Consider the following 16,948-nt stretch of genomic DNA (forward strand, 5'->3'; position numbering starts at 1 on the left):
AAGTGGCTCTTGAAAATCTGATTTTATCTTCTTGAAATATTTATGGAAGTAATAAAATACCTTTGATGACACTATTAGCTCATTTGATTCATTTACCCTGATTCCACTGGAAATTCACTGTGGAACAGTAATAATAATTTAAGGACCACATTGAATTATTTTATTACAATTGGTTCCAGTTAACAGATAACATTAGGATGATTCATAGGAGGCTGAAGAATATAAACTTAATAGAAAGTTGTTCTTTGCCTCTTGTATTATTCTGTTCATTGTGAAGCTTTGAGCTCCATTTCTGAATTTATTTCTGGGGAATTTAATGAGTACAAATATCTATCTGTATCATTTCCATAATTCTGATAGTTCTGTGAAATGACTTCACTAAAGTATAAACAGCAGAAATAGAGACATGGAGTTAAACAGCACAGAAGCAGCACTTTCCCAAAACATGATGAATTCGACTGAAGCTGATACCAGTGTAAACAACAAGAAAACATGGACAGAAATCTGATGGATAGTTTAAGTGTATCTCTGATTCTGTTTGGAACCACATTGTGAAGGATGGAAGTTTGAGCTGAAATTGATGTGGAATGATTTGAAGCTGTAGAATCTTCCAAGGAGAGTTAGTAATAAAAGTCCCTTGTGAGTGTTGATTGTGAGGAACCTCCTGCTTGAATCCTCAATCTCCATTTGCAGATAGGCATGTGACAAGTCAATCTTTCAAAACATCTTCCCACTTGCTAAAGATGCAAAAATATCTTCTATTGGTCTTCTGTTTTGGAAAATCAGAATATGGGGAAATGGTCCAGAAGAGGTCAGAAACAGGTTCTGGCAGTAAAGAAGTAAATTCTTAACACTTAATACTACAAGACTATGAAAGACATACGGAAAGTGTATAATAGTTTAATATCAGGTAAGAGGGCGGAGAAGATGGCGGCGGGACACAGCGCGCGCGGCCTCTCCGGTGAGATGATATTGTATTTGTTAAATAGGGGCTATGCACAATTCTGATTTGATGGAGACAGATGTGAGAAACACGGAGGAACATCTGGAGAAACTTCTGAAATGCCCGGTTCGCTGCCGCTGCTACTGTGCGATCGAGAATCTCCAGAAGGAAGGCCCCTAATCCTTGGCTTTTCCTACTGCTGGCGGCTAGGGCTGGGGTCAAAGCGCTCAGCAGAGATGGTGCTCGATGCTCGGTGTCAGAGGGCTGGTCGGAGGCTCGAAGTTTTCGGACGACTCAGAGTCAGACTGTGGTCAGGTGTTTCCAGGATGCTGCATCGGCAAGTTTGCAGCGCTGGAAGCTCATGGCAGGAAGAGAGTTTTCTTCCTTCTCCCATCTGCGTAGGATGATGGGACTTTCAAGAGACTTTGAACTTTTTTTACCGTGCCCATGGCCTGTTCTTCATCAAGTTACAGTATTGCTTGCACTGTTGTGACTATATGTTATAATTATGTGGTTTTTGTCAGTTTTTCAGTCTTGGTCTGTCCTGTGTTTCTATGATATCACACTGGAGGAACATTGTATCATTTCTTAATGCGTGCATTACTAAATGACAATAAAAGAGGACTGTGTGTCCTCATAATCTAATAATCTAATCTAATATAGGAAACACAATCTTCCTAATGGCTTGTTGAGGATGCTAATGTAAGGACAGAAGAGCCTTTCCAGATTTAAGTCACATTTTTGTTCTTTGGAGTAGAGTGAAACAAACCACATCACTGGGCTGATGTTGAGATCTTTCCACCACCGAGGGTCTTTGGTAAGTTGTGATAGCTAGGAGACAATGGGAAAATTATTTAAAGCTGAGGTATTGTGAAATTTCCTCTCACTGAATTTGGCAAATCAATGATCTATTACAGTCATAGCTAAATAACTGTAGTGTATGTGTAATCTCATAGAACTGCCTGAAATAATAATCTCAGATGTAACCTCCTTAAAAATAAAAATTCCCCAAGATGAAGGAAACTGATGTATGACATAATAGAGGTTTGGAAGATCATGAGAAGCATGGATAAGTTGGAGGTTTGCAGTATCCTGCGTATAACAGAGGAGACTAAAATTAGAGGGCATAGATTTTGGATGAGAGGGGAAGGAGGGGACCTGAGGAGCACATTATTCACACAGAGTGTGGTGGGACCAAGCTACCAGAAGAATTTGTAAAGGTTGGTACAATTTAAAAGTTTAAAAGACATTTAGCCAGGTACATGGATTGCAAATATGCACCAATGCAGGCAAGTAGGACCTGCACAGGTGAGAAAATTGGTCAACACGGCTGAATTGGTCTGAAGGCCCTGTTACTGTGCTGTACCCTTCCATGACCCTATTACTCCACCAGAAGTTAAAGGACAAGGGCAGCAATAGCATGGAAACACCTCAACCTGGAAGCTGCCTCCACACCACACTCACACAACTGAAGATATGAAAACACCTGAAGTTACAATGGATATGTTAAAAGATATTTTATAAAATCCCCACAATTATTGAAGTAGTGACCATGATATTATTCATAATAATTGGTGTAAAGATTTATATGTCTTCAATAATACCAATTAACACATATCAACAGTTTTGTTAAAAATCCTGGAAAAGTGTCCGGATTTTTGACAGAAGGCAAAATATGTCTCTTTCCTAAAGGAGAAAGCAAAGATGACCCATCAAAATATCGCCCTCTCACCTGTTTATAAACTATATATAAATTTGGAACATCTAGCGTCTCGTAACTAATGACCACTCACATAGGTAATTACAACAAAAGAACAGAAAGGATGTTGTAAGGGTACAAAAGGATGTAAAGAAGGATGTAAATATCTAATCCTGTAATTCTAATCAAACATGGAGGAAAAGCAGATATTATCTTTCATGTTGTTATATTGACTACCAAAAAGCATTTGATTCTGTCCCACACTCATGGTTAATAGAAGTTCTTAAGATATATAAGCTACACTCAATACTTGTGAACTTCCAACAACATCTGATGTATTGGTGCACTATAATCACCTGATCTATTAACAATCAAAAAAGACCGTTATTATCATAACAAACTGAGGCATTTTCCAGGTCATCTCTCGAAGTTGACTATGGTTTTATCTAGGCTTAATTGGGCTCTCTAATTTATTGAATTGGGTGAAAATATGGTATGATATTAGAAGCAACCAAATGAATTACATCTTCTGTACATGGATGGTTTGAAATTATATGCTTCATCATCAGTAAAGCTGAAACACTTAAGTCAAATAGTAGGACTATTTCTGAATGATACAAACAAGGACTTTGGAATGGATTCATGCATTACATTAATCATAAAGTAAGGTGCAATAGAACAGATAGGATATAAAACAGAGCATAAGACCATAGACCATAAGACATAGGAGCAGAATTAGGGCATTTGGCCCATCAAATCTGGTCCGCCATTCAATCGTAGCTGATCCTTTTTTCCCCTCCTCAGCCCCACTCCCCAACCTTCTCCCCGTAACCTTTGATGCCGTGTGCAATCAAGAACCTATCAATCTCTGCCTTAAATGCACTCAATGACCTGGCCTCCACAGCTGCCTGTGTTATAAATTCCACTAATTCACCATCCCCTGGCTAAAGCAATTTCTCCATTTCTCTATTTTATATGGACGGCCCTCTATCCTGAGGCTGTGCCCTCTTATCCTAGACTCCCTCATCATGGGAAACAACCTTTCCACATCTACTCTGTTTAGGCCTATCAACATTCAAAATTTCAACTTCAATGAGATCCCACTCATCCTTCTAAATTCCAGCGAGTACAGATCCAGAGCTATCAAACATTACTTGTATGATAAACCTTCCATTCCTGGATTCAACCTTGTGAATCTCCTCTGAACCCTCCGCAATGCCAGCACATCATTTCTTGGATAAGGAGCCCAAAACCGTTCATAATACTCAACATCAGTGTGACCAAAGAGTTGATTGTGGACTTCAGAAATGGTAGGATGAGGCTACATGAACCAAATTTCATAGAGGGATCAGAAGTGGAGAGAGTGAGAGGTTTCATGCTCCTGGGTGTCAAGATCTTTGAGGATCTAACCTGGTCCCAACATATCGATACAGTGATAAATAGGGAAAAATAGCGGTTGTATTTCATTTGGAGTTTGAAGAAATTTGGCATGTCACCTAAAACCTTGAAAACTTCTACAGATATACTGTGGAGAGCATTCTGACAGGCTACATCACTCTCTGGTATCGGGGGCGGGGGGGGCCGGTGTTTCTAATGCACAAGATCGAAAGAAGCTATAGAAGGCTGCAAAATTAGTCAGCTCCAGCTTGGGTTCAAGGCTCCATTGTATCTAAGACATCTTCAGGGAGTGGTGCCTCTGAAAGGTGGTGTCCATTATTAAGAGCCCCCTTCACCCAGGACTTTGCCCTCTTCTCATGGCTACCATTAGGAAGGAGGAACAGAAACCGGAAGGCATGCACTCAGTGATTCAGGAACAGCTTCTTCCACTCTGCCATCCAATTTCGAAATGGATATTGAACCCATAAACACTATCTCACTTTTATTTCTTGCACTATTTTTAATTTAACTATTTAATATCCATATATATTCTTACTGCAATTGATTTATTTATTTTTTCTTTCTATAATATCATGTATTGCATTGTACTGCTGCTGCTAAGTGAACAAATTTTATGAGATCTGTCAATGATATTATTTGAGAAGTTAATTAATTGATTCTGAGTCAATTGAGAAATGATTGTCACAACCATGGATTTGGCAGTGCAGTAGATACGGCAATTGCGTTTGTAAATATGCATGTGTCAGCTAATTATTATTTAATCATGATAGTTAACAAAGTTCACGTGCCAGTGATAATAACCCTGATTCTGATTTAACTCCATACTTGTTGATGTAGTGCTTGTTGAGACTTGGACAGAGCACAGCAACCCTTCGCTGCCTGTCTGCTTTGGCCTTCCCTGAGATATTGGACTGTCAAGTCAAGCGACTCCGAAGGCTAGCGGTATTCATTTAATGTTAAGATGTTCTATTCAGCCGCAACGTGGGCTTCGTTTTCCATTTGAGAGTTTTAGTTAATGGCCCTGTTTGTCCTAGCGTTTATTGTTTATTTTTCCCTTTAACATTGTTCGCATTAAAGTCTGTGAACTCTCGACCTGCTTCACTGTCTCTCACTCCACACCTGGGCCATATCCGAACCTGGTAACAACTCCTCTCTTGTGACAGTTATCATGAGCACCTCTGAGGGAAGTCCTACTATGAGAGCAGAGAAATATGTGAGAGACTGAACGCTGAAGGAATAGTTCCATCTGCTTTGACATCAATGATGATCTGATTGCACCTGAAACTCTGGCATTTCTTCATTGTGAATCCAGTACTTCCGAAAAGCTCCTTTATACTGTACCAATAAATAACTCAGACACGGGCCAAGAACATCCATCTTATTGTGGTCCACAGGTCTGTCTCTGTTGAATATAATGCAGTAACAAATGATTGTCTGACTCCAAAAAATAAAACAAAATGCTTGATGCTCTCTGCTTCATGTAGTAAGTAGATACATGCTTAGATAACCGTAACTTATGCACAAAATACTCTTTGTACTGGTCATTTGAGCTAAATATTGATTGAAACCCATTGGCCTTCCACTCATCTCTAAGAGTGGTCAAGGCTCTAGCCGCAGTAGCTATGGGTGATGCACAACATATTGATTGTGGTTAAGGAGGTGTATTGAAAGGTAATCATTTCATGCTGATAAAAGACAAAGTATTCAACAATGAGAAACCCCTCACATGACTCCAATTGAAATTACATTTGAATCTTTTCAAAAACTGACCAGGTGGGCCATTGAGATGATATTTTGACAGTGCTTCACAGTGCTTCATTATTCAGCAATTAGATTTGATCCCTGCCCCATCACAAGCCATCACTCTCTCACCTAACCCTGCCACCTTTAATGCCCTGTGAAAAGACGGGCTACCAGAGAAAGGACAAGCAAATGGTTCATCTCAGCATTCAGTCTCTCAAATATTTCTCTGCTCTCATAGTAGGACTTCCCTCAGAGGTGCTCATGATAACTGTCACAAGAGTGGAGTTGTTACCAGGTTTGGATATGGCCCAGGTGTGGAGTGAGAGACTCTGAAGCAGGTTGAGAGTTCACAGACTTTAATGCAAACAGTGTTAAAGGGAAAAATAAAACAATAAACACTAGGCCAAACAGGGCCATTAACTAAAACTCTCAAATGGAAAACGGAGCCTCCACTGGGGCTGAAAGGAACACCTGAACATTAAACGAATACCACTAGTCTTCAGAGTCAGTTGACTCGACAGTCTAATTTCTCAGGGAAGGCCGAAACAAACAGGCAACGAAGCGTTGCTGTGCTCTGTCCAAGTCTCCACAAGCACTACGATGACAAGTATGGAGTTAAATACACTCACGATTAAATAATAATTAGCTGACACGTGCATATTCACAAGCAGATTTTGCCGTATCTACTGCACTGCCGAATCCATGGTTGTGAGAATGATTGTGTTTTAGCAAGCAATAAATATAGAGAACATGAGATGAAGAGTCCTTGAAATTGAGTCTATAGGTGGTGGGAACAGTACTGTGATGGGCTAGTGAAGTTAAGTGAAGTTATCCCCTCTGGTTCAAGAGCCTGATGCTTGCGGGGTAACAAGTGTTCTTAGATATGCTGGTGTAAGTCTTGAGGCTCCCATACCTTCTTCCTGGTGGCAAAGGTGAGAAGAGAGCATATCCTTGATGATGAGGGTTCCTGATGATGGATGCTGCTTTGCTGCGACAACGCTCTGTGTAGATGTGCTGAATGGTGGGGAGGGCTTTACCCATAATGGACTGGGCCGTATCCATTACTTTTTGGAGTATTTTCCATCCAAAGGTATTGTGTTTTTCACTACCTGGCCATGATGCATCCAATCAATAGGCTCTCCACAACACATCTATAGAAGTTTGTCAAAGTTTTAGATGTCATGCTGAACTTTCTCAAACCTCTAAAGTAGAGGAGCTGCCCTACTTTCTTTATTATTGCACGACATTGATCAGCCACCTGTATTCAGCCAGATGAGTCAAACATGATTTACCTTTAATAATCTCTGCTGGGCAGAGTGCAGGTCCTCTGAAATGATAACACAAAGGAATTTAAAGTTGCTGAGCCTCTCCATCTCTGATCCCCCGATGAGGGCTGTCTCATGGCACTCCGGTTTCCTCCTCCTGAAGTCAGTAATCAGCTTCTTGGTCTTGCCTGTGGTGTATCTAGCTGATGGAGTTTAGGGAGGAGAATTTGTTGTCAATCCAAACTGACTGGGATCTGCAAGTGAGGAAGTTGAGGATCCAATTACACAAAGAGGCATTGAGACCAAAGCATTGAAGCTTACTGATTAGTTTTGAGGGGATGATGATATTGAATGCTGAGCTGTAGTCCATAAAGAGTATTCTGTTGTATGCACCTTTCCAGAATGGAGTGAAGAACCAGTGAAATGGAACCTGCTGTGGACCTCTTGTGCCAGTTGGCAAAATGGAGCAGATCCAGGTCACTTCTTGGGCAGGAGTGGAATCAGAATCAGAATCAGATCAGGCTTGTTATCACCGATGTGTCATGAGATATGTTTACCTAGCAGCAGCAGTACAATGCAATACATGATAGTATAGAAAGAAAGAAATAAATCAGTAAATCAACTACAGTAAGTATATATTTATATGTATATTCAATAGTTAGATTACAAATAGTGCAAAACAGAATTAATATAAAAAATATTGAGGTAGTGTTCATAGGTTCAATGTCTATTTAGGAATTGTATGACAGAGGGGAAGAGGCTGTTCCTAACACACTGAGGGTGCGCCTCAGGCTTCTGTACCTTCTGCCTGATGGTAACAATGAAAAGAGGGCACGTCCTGGGTGATTGTGGTCCTTAATAATGGACACCGTATTTCTGAGGCATCACTACTTAAAGATGTCTTGGATACGATGGAGGTTAGCACTCAACATGGATCCGACTAATTTTGCAACTTTCTGCAGCTTCTTTTGCTCCTGTGTAGTAGCCCCCACCCACCCCACCCCCATACCAGACAGTGATGCAGCCTGTCAGAATGCTCTCCACAGTATATCTATAGATATTTTTGAGTGTTTAAGGTCACACACCAAATCTCTTCCGACTCTTAAGGAAATATATCTGCTGTCTTGCCTTCGTTATAGCTGCATCGATGTGTTGGGACCAGGTTAGAACCACAGAGATCTTGACAACCAGGAACATGAAACTACTCACTCTCTCCACTCCTGATCCCTCTGTGAGGATTGGTTCATGTTCCCTTGTCTTACGCTTCCTGAAGTCCACAATCAGCTCTTTCAACTTACTGAGGTTGAGTGCAAGGTTGTTGCTGTTACACCACTCAACTAGCTGGTATATCTCACTCCTGTATGCCCATTTTGATCTGGGATTCTACCAATAATGGCTGTGTCATCAGCAAATTTCTAGATGGCTTTTGAGCTATACCTAGTCACACAATCATGGGTATAGAGGAAGTAGAGCAGTGGGCTAAGCACACACCGCTGAGGTGCACCTGTGTGGATCATCAGTGATGAGGAGATATTATTATCAATCCAAACAGAATGTGGTCTTCTAGTTAAGAAGTTGCACATCCAATCGCAGAAGGAGGTGCAGAGGTCCAGTTTCTGCAACTTATCGATCAGGACTCTGGACCGATGGTGTTAAATGCTGAGATATAGTCAACAAACAACATCCTGGCATGGCAGGAGTATGGGAACCAGAATGATAGAGCTGAGGATGAGTCAACAGGTTTACAAGTAGATGATGGGTGTAACATGAATGTAAGGAAGGTCAAGCAAATGATTGGATACAAATGCAGACAGGGCAAAGAGTTAAATTGTACCACAGAGCCAAAATTCAAAAGGGCAAAGAATGCAGGACTGAAGGTGCTGTATTTAAATGCGCGTAGCATTTGGATAAGGTGAAAGAACTCATGGGGCAATTAGAGATTGTTGGCATGACATTGTGGCCATCATTGAGTTGTGGCTGAAAGAAGGCCATAGTTGGGGAGCCTAGCATCAAAGGATATACTTTATATTGAAAGGACAGGCAGGAAGGCATAGGCGGTGGTGTGGCTCTGTTTGAAAGAGATGGAATTATATCTTTAGGAAGAGGTGACATAGGGTCAGAGAATATTGTATCTTTGTGGGTGGAGTTAACAAATTGCAAGGGTAAAAAAAAAATTATGTGGTTCATATATAAGCCTCCAAGTAGTAGCCAAGACGTGGGGTTGAGATTGCAAAGGGAACTGGAAAGGCATGTAATAAGGGTAATGACATAATTTTAATGGGGGACTTCAACATGCAAGGGGATTGGGAACATGCAAGGTTGGTGTTGGATTGCAAGAGAGAGTGAATTTATTGAAAGCCTATGAGATGGCTTTTTAGAGCAGCTTGTGCTTGAGCCTACTTAGGGAAAGGTTATTTTAGATTGGGTGTGTGTAATAACCCAGATCTTATTAGGGAACTGAATTGTAAAGGAACCTTTAGGAGGCAGTGAGCATAACATGATTGAATTCATACTGCAATTTAAGAGGGAGAAGCGTAACTCACATGTATCAGTATCACAATGGAATAAAGGGAATTATAAAAGCATGAGAGCGGAGCTGGCCCAGGTGGATCAGAGGAGGATACTGGTGGGGATGATGGCAGAGCAGAGATGGCTGAAGTTTCTGAGAATAATTCACAAGCGCAGGATAGATATGTCCTACAGAGGAAGAAGTTTTCAAATGGCAGGGGAGGCAACCTTGGCTGACAAAGGAAGATAAGGACTGCATAAAAGCCAAGGAAAGGGCACATAAGGTAGCAAAAGTGAGTGGGAAGTTGGATGATTAGGAAGCTTTTAAAATACAACAAAAGACGACTAAAAAAGCTAAAAGAAGGGAAAAGCTGAAGTATGAGGGCAGACTAGCCAATAATATAACGCAGAACACCAAAAGTTTTTTCAGTTATACAAAGAGTAAAAGGGAGGTAAGAGTTGATATTGAACCACTAGAAAATGATGCTATTGAGGTAGTAACGGAGGACAAAGAAATGGCAAATGAACTTAATGGGTACTTTGTATCTGTCTTCACTGTGGAAGACAACAACAGTGTGCCAGAGGTCCCTGAGTGTCAGGAAGCAGAAGTAAGTGCCATTGCTATTACAAAGGAAAAAGTGCTAGGCAAACTCAAAGGTCTTGAGGTGGATAAGTCACCTAGACCAAATGGACGACATCCCAGAGTCCTGAGAGAGGTGGCTGAAGAGAGAATGGATGCATTGGTCATGATCTTTCAAGAATCATTTGATTCTGGCATGGTCCCAGAGGACTGGAAGACTGCAAATATCACTGCACTCTTTAGGAATGGGGGAAGCAAAAGAAAGGAAATTATAGGCCAGTTAGCCTAACCAGTGATTGGGAAAGTGTTGGAGTCTATTATTAAGGTACTTGGAGACTAATGATAAAATAAGTCAAAGTCAGCATGGTTTCTGTGAGGGAAAATCTTGCCTGACGAATCCGTTAAGATTTCTTCGAGGAAGTAACAGGCAGGGTGGACAAAGGAGAGGCAGTGGATGTCATTTACACGGGTTTTCAGAAGGCATTTGATAAGGTGCCACACATGAAGCTGCTTAACAAGATAAGATCCTATACCATTACAGAAAAGAAACTGGCATGTATAGCAGAATGGCTGACAGGCAGTAGAAGCAAGCAGGAATAAAAGGGACCTTTTCTGGTTGGCTGCCAGTGACTACTGGTGCTCCTCAGGGGTCAGTATTGGGACTGCTGCTTCTCACATTGTTTGTCAATGATTTAGATAATGGAATTGATGGCTTTGTGCCAAAGTTTGAGGATGATATAAAGGTAGATGGAGGGATAGGTAGTGCTGAGGAAGCAATGGATTGCAGCAAGACTGAGACTAATTGGAAGAATGGGCAAAAAAGTGGCAGATGGAATACAGTGTTAGGAAATATATGATCATGTATTTTGGTAAAAGGAACAATAGTGCAGACTATTATCTAAATGGGGAGAAAGTTCAAACATCAGAGGTGGAGAAGGACTTAGAAATCCTCATACAAGCTTCCCAGGAGGTTAGTTTACAGGTTGAGTCTGTCCTAAAGAAGGCAAATGCAATGTTGGCATTTATTTCTAGTAGAATAGAATATAAAAGCAAAGAGATAATGCTGAGGATTTATAAGACACTAGTCAGGTCACACTTGGAGTATTGTCAATAGTTTTGGGCCCCATATCTCAGAAAAGATGTGTTGTCATTGGAGACAGTCCAGAGGAAGTTCACAAGAATGATTCTGGGAATGAAGGGGTTAACATATGAGGAGCATTTGGCAACTTTGGGCCTGTACTCATTGGAATTTAGAAGAATGCATGCAGATTTCATTGAAACCTACCGAATGTTGAAAGGACTAGACAGGGTGAAAGTGGAGAAGATGTTTCCCATGGTGTGGGTATCAAGAACTGGAGGGCACAGCCTCAAAATTGAGGGATGACCCTTAAAACAGGTAAGGGGGACTTTTTTTTTCACCAGAGAGTAGTAAATCTGTGGAATGCTCTGCCACAGACTGTGGTGGAAGCCAAGTCCATGCTTATATTTAAGACAGAAGTTGAACATCTCCTGATCGGTCAGGACATCCAAGGATATGGCAAGAAGGCAGGTGCAAGGGGTTGAGTGGGAGCTGAGATCAGCAAGAATGGAATGGCAGAGCAGACTCAATAGGCTGAATGGCCTAATTCTGCTCCTACGTCTTATGGTCTTATAGGTACTTGTGTTGTGCAGGTCATCTAAGGCCATGTGAAGAGCCATTGAGATTGTGTCTGCTGTGCACCTATTTTCACAAGAGGCAAATTGCAGTGGGTCTAGGTCCTTGTTGAACTTAATTACCAATCTCTCGAAACACTTCATTATTGTGGTCAACCCAGAGGGACAAAAACTCATCCTATTTGTTAAGGCTGGTAAGAACGCTGAATGCATCTGCCCAAGATATCCTTCTAGACTCCTTTCCACAGGCATGGAGTGGAACATGAGGGTAGATCTCAACAGACAGTTTCAGTTCCCCATGGAAATCACCACCACATCTCTCTGCCCAGATATACTACCGTGATCCATGGCCGTCAAGACAGTCTTCCTCACTGAGTTAACCATGGGAGGAAGGAGTGGAGGCTGCCCACGAGCATAAGAGCCTGAAGTACTCAGACCTGGCAGCTCTCTGTAAGGAAGCTGGCTGGTGAACCGTCATCGACCCGGTGGAAGTAGGATGCTGGGCTTTGTCAGCGCATCGACGAGAGGGTTACTCCGTGACATAACAGTGACCAGAGCAAGGCTCAGGAGGGCCTCCAGAGAGTTGGCTGAAGAGGCAGAAAAGGGCAACTTTTGGCTGTGGCTGAAGAGGAAGGACAGAAATTGGGGGAACCAACTTATCCCATTGAAAGCTGCAGGGGGTGGCAAAGAGATGCCCCTGTCACTGATTTGCCACCAGGGTTAAGGGAACGAGACATCAATGAGTGGTGGTCCTCGGCTGATGATCCTACAGCTGACCTAAGGACACAGTTGGATGTGCGGCAGGCAGCCATCCCAAGCAGGAAACAACATCTTCCTGTAAATCTGATTAATTGTGACTGGGCGATAGTCATTGTGGCAGGTTAGCATGTTCTTCTTAGACACCAGTATAACTGAAGCCTGCTTGACGCAGGTTGGTAGCGCAGACTGCTGAAGCGAGAGGTTAAAGATCTCAGTGAATTCTCCAGCCAGTTGATCCACACAGGTCTCAGGAACTCAGCCAGGTACTCCGTATGGGGAAGGCTACTGGTTGGGGAAGACACGAAAAGGTCTTCTGGGCAAAGAGAATCAAAATGCTACTTTGACCTAGGTGAATGGACCTGGGTGATACGTAGCTGTGAATGTTCCTGAACTGTTTGGTTTAAACAATTAAAGTGATAAGAAAGCACAACTGAAAGAATCCATGATACAACAAACGTCTTTCTGTTGTTTTTCTACAATAACAAAAAAAGGATTTTGTTACATTTTGCTGATGTTTAATGTTGCGTCACCAAGATAAAAAGAAACAGCTTAGTGAGATCTTTTTACGCCGCATATAAATACCAACTTGTGTTAGGCATAGAAACATTCAGCTGGTTACTAGACTCGCTGTGTTCAAAATGGGAAAGGCAAGGACTACTCAGTAAATGAACTAAATGAGAATTCTTCATGAACACCTGAGCAACTATTAACACAGATATGCTTCTTCCCACAGATCATCTTCTACGAGGACAGGAACTTCCAGGGTCGGCACTATGAGTGCAGCTCCGACTGTGCCGACCTCTCCCCTTATTTCAGCCGCTGTAACTCCATCCGTGTCGAGAGTGACTGGTGGGTGTTGTACGAGAGACCCAACTACATGGGATGCCAGTATGTCCTGAGAAGGGGAGAGTATCCTGACTACCAGCGCTGGATGGGATTCAATGACTGTGTCAAGTCCTGTCGCAGTTACCTATATGTAAGTCTCAGTTTTTTTTTCAGGGAATTTGATCTTTTGCGGATTGGCTCTTTAAGCGGAGAATTTGCCTAGCAAGTGCCTAATGGGTATTAAATATGTCTGAGTGTATTATTATACTCGGGTATTTCAAGGTGAAGGAGGCGGTAGTGTTGTGTCTCATAAAGACCATTAAGGTGGATAAGTCCCCAGGGCCTGATGGGATATATCCCAGGTTACAGAGAGAGGCAAGAGATGAGATTGCTGGGACAATGACCAACAACATCATGTCTTTTCTAGACATCTGGAGTTTTGCATACAATTTTGGTCACACCATTACAGGAATGATGTCGAGACTTTGGAGAGAGTGCAGAAGAGGCTAATCAGGATGCTGCCTGGTTTAGAGGGTTTGTGCTATAATGAGAGGGCGGGCAAACTTGATTTGCTTTCCCTGGAGTGGCGGACGTTGAAGGAAGATCTGATAGAGGTTTATGGGATGCATAGATAGAGTAGACAGACAGTGACCTTTTCCCATGTTAAAATATCTCCTATCGCAGGGCATGCAAATAGGGTGAGAGGGTGCAAGTTCAAATGAGATGTGAGGGGCAAGTTTTTTCACACAAAGAGTTGCGGGGACCTGGAATGCACTGCTCGGGGTGATGTTAGAAGCAGATACATTAGGGACTTTTAAAAGATATTTAGGTCAGCACATGATGTGAGGGAAGTGGAAGGATATGGATATTGTTTAAGCTGAAGCGATCAGTTTAGTTAGCCATTTAATTTAAATAGCTAACTAAATTTAAATTTCCTAATGTAATTGGTTGGGCAGAAGACTGTGGGCCAAAGGTCCTGTTCCTGTGTTCTTATGTCTGATGTTCTATATTCTAAATGCAGAATATCTCTTATTTTTTCCTGTGTTTTTCTTTAACTTATGTTTGAAACAGCAACAATGCTGGTTGGAGGCATCACTGAGGCAGATAATAAATAAAATGACCAAATTGCACCTGACTTTATTTCCCATTGAAGCCAATGAATTGGCTGTTCAGATGTAGTGTATAATGAGTGAATACTCTACAAAATGTAATTACTAAATCTTTGTGCTTCCTATTCCAGTACCAAGGTGGAAACTACAGGATCAGGATTTATGAAAGGCCTGACTTTGCAGGACAGATGATGGAATTCATGGACGACTGTCCCTCTGTCTACGATCGTTTCCGTTACCATGACATCCACTCCTGTCATGTCATGGATGGTTACTGGATTTTCTATGAACATCCCAACTACAGAGGCAGACAGTACTTCCTGAGACCCGGGGAATACAGGAGATACAGTGATTGGGGTGGCTACAATTCGACTGTTGGGTCCTTCAGACGCATGAGGGACTTCTAAAAGTTGCTCTTGAATATCTAATTTTATCTTATTGAAATATTTATGGAGGTAATAAAATACCTTTGATAACACTATCAGCTCATCTGATTCATTTACTCTGCCTCCACTGGACATCACAATAGAACAGAAATCATAATCTAAGGACCATATTAAATTGATTTACTATGGTTGGTTACAGTTAACAGGTAACATTATGATGATTTATAGGAGGGTGAAAAGTATAAACTGAACAGAAAGTTGTTCGTTGCCTCTCGTGTTATTGCGTCTATTGAGAGGCACTGTGCTCCAATTCTGAATTTATTTCCAGTGAATTTAATGAGTCTATCTTCATGATTTTCATGATTCTGATGGTTTTGTGAAATGACTTCACAAAAGTATGAACAACATAAATAGAGACAGGAAGTCAAACAGCACAGAAAGCAACACTTTTCAAAGATTCAAAGGGACATTGCATTGTTAAAGTATGCATGTACACCCCAACTCTGATATTCATCTTCTCCAGATAACCATGAAATACAGAAAACTCAGGGGTCATTGAAAGAAAAGAAATGAACTCCCCCACCCAGCATGAAAAAGAAAAAGAAACAAAACTTGTAAACCCCCAGCCCTCCACTCCCTCCCTTACACAGAACACTAACAGATCGCCCACATGGAAAATGGCAATTGGAACATTAAAAACCCCAAATGCCTAATTCCCCTCCTTCGCAATAAAACAGTGGCAATGACATCAAACCCCTAACTCCCTCCCTCACAGAAAAAAAGCAGTGATAATAACATCAAATTGCCAACCCACTCCCTCACAAAAAAGTTGGAGACAATATCATCAAAACCCTCAACCCCCTTTCTCACACATAAAAAAATAATAAATCACCAATACAGAAGAACACAAACATGAACATCAGTCCCCAAATCCCCAACTGCTTCCTCTCAGAAATAGTAACATATCGCCCACCCTCTAATCGGCAACAAGAAAGGAAACACCATAAACTGAAGGTGACCAATGTAAAATACAGTCCATAATGGCATAAATCTCAGAATATCAAAAGCATCCTCACTTAGGCATTTGAGGAAACAGTCACATGAACTCATTCCTTCCATGAAGAACGATTACAATGCTAGGTCCAAACACCGTCGACCTGGCTACCAACTACCGTTGCCCTGTGGCCTCCATTGAGAGCAACCACTGATCTCCTTTGCATTCGCCTCCATGCCTCAATTTTCCTCAACGCTTCGAAATGGAGCTGTTTGTGATCACATTTTGTTCTTTTCCACGAGGCCGCTTATGCTCTTGTTCCTCTTTGGGACTCCATCCCTGGTTTTCTCGACAAGGCAGTTCATGCTCTCAATTCTCTCCGGACACTCCGAAGAGCTAGACTGCTCAATTGAAATCCAAACTGCATGTCACAGGCTCCAGCAGTTTCTATAAAACAATTAAGACAAAAAGTACAAGCAGAAGATGTCTAGAAGGTGAAATAATTGAAGAGATAGGCTATCTGGAAGATATCGTTCGAGGAATCATTGTTCTCTGGCACCATCTGGATAAGAAGATTTACAAAACATCTTACAAGTATTAGTTTTTACTTTTACAAATCATGATAGATTCTACCGAAGTTGAGACCAGCATAAACAACAAGAAGACATGAACAGAAATCTGCTGGAGAGTTTGAACATATCTAAGATTCTGTGAGGGTCCGCAATGTGAAGGATGGAAGTTGAGTTGAAATTGATGTGGAGTGATTTGAAGCTGTAAAATATTCTATTGAAAGTTAACAGAAAAGGAATAAGCATGAATTATTGAATCCTCAGTCAACACAGATCTTAAAGAACGTAATAAGACTGAAATGCCAGTATTGGAGAAGATGGCGATTCTCTAGAATTGTCTATCCCAGAATGTTGTAGAAGCAGAAATCTTTCATGTTATTTTATTGACCAGTAAAAATGCATTTGATTCTGTCCCACGGTCATGTATCATAGACGTTCTTAATATATATACTGTAAACTAAACACTTACATGTGAAATGCCTACATCTGATGAAGCATTGGTGTACTAGAAGTGTCC

At 41.4% G+C, this 16,948-nt stretch overlaps 1 protein-coding gene across 2 annotated transcripts; it reads left to right on the forward strand.

The window, feature by feature from the left end:
• The first annotated feature begins 9,325 nt into the window (after nt 1-9,325).
• Nucleotides 9,326-14,889, forward strand: LOC134348450 (gamma-crystallin S-1-like). 2 transcript variants are annotated; one of them, XM_063051861.1, is made up of 3 exons: nt 9,326-9,350; nt 13,280-13,528; nt 14,621-14,889. In XM_063051861.1, exons 1-3 carry the CDS (start codon nt 9,326-9,328, stop codon nt 14,887-14,889), a joined length of 543 nt encoding a protein of 180 aa, XP_062907931.1. The 2 variants fall into 2 exon arrangements, with proteins under 2 accessions (XP_062907931.1, XP_062907933.1); XM_063051863.1 differs by lacking the exon at nt 9,326-9,350 and adding an exon at nt 12,136-12,150 and having other exon boundaries at nt 13,282-13,528.
• The last annotated feature ends 2,059 nt before the right edge of the window (nt 14,890-16,948 follow it).

This window comes from Mobula hypostoma, chromosome 6 (genome assembly GCF_963921235.1).
Source record: "Mobula hypostoma chromosome 6, sMobHyp1.1, whole genome shotgun sequence".
Taxonomy (NCBI): Eukaryota; Metazoa; Chordata; class Chondrichthyes; order Myliobatiformes; family Myliobatidae; genus Mobula; species Mobula hypostoma.

Bases quoted from the DNA above. Each gene is read 5' to 3' on its own strand.
- LOC134348450 (XM_063051861.1), top strand. From the start codon at position 9,326: ATGGGGGACTTCAACATGCAAGGGG. The intron at 9,351-13,279 runs ATTGGGAACATG...GCTTCTTCCCAC, and splicing joins GGACTTCAACATGCAAGGGG to AGATCATCTTCTACGAGGAC. The intron at 13,529-14,620 runs GTCTCAGTTTTT...TCCAGTACCAAG, and splicing joins TCGCAGTTACCTATATGTAA to GTGGAAACTACAGGATCAGG.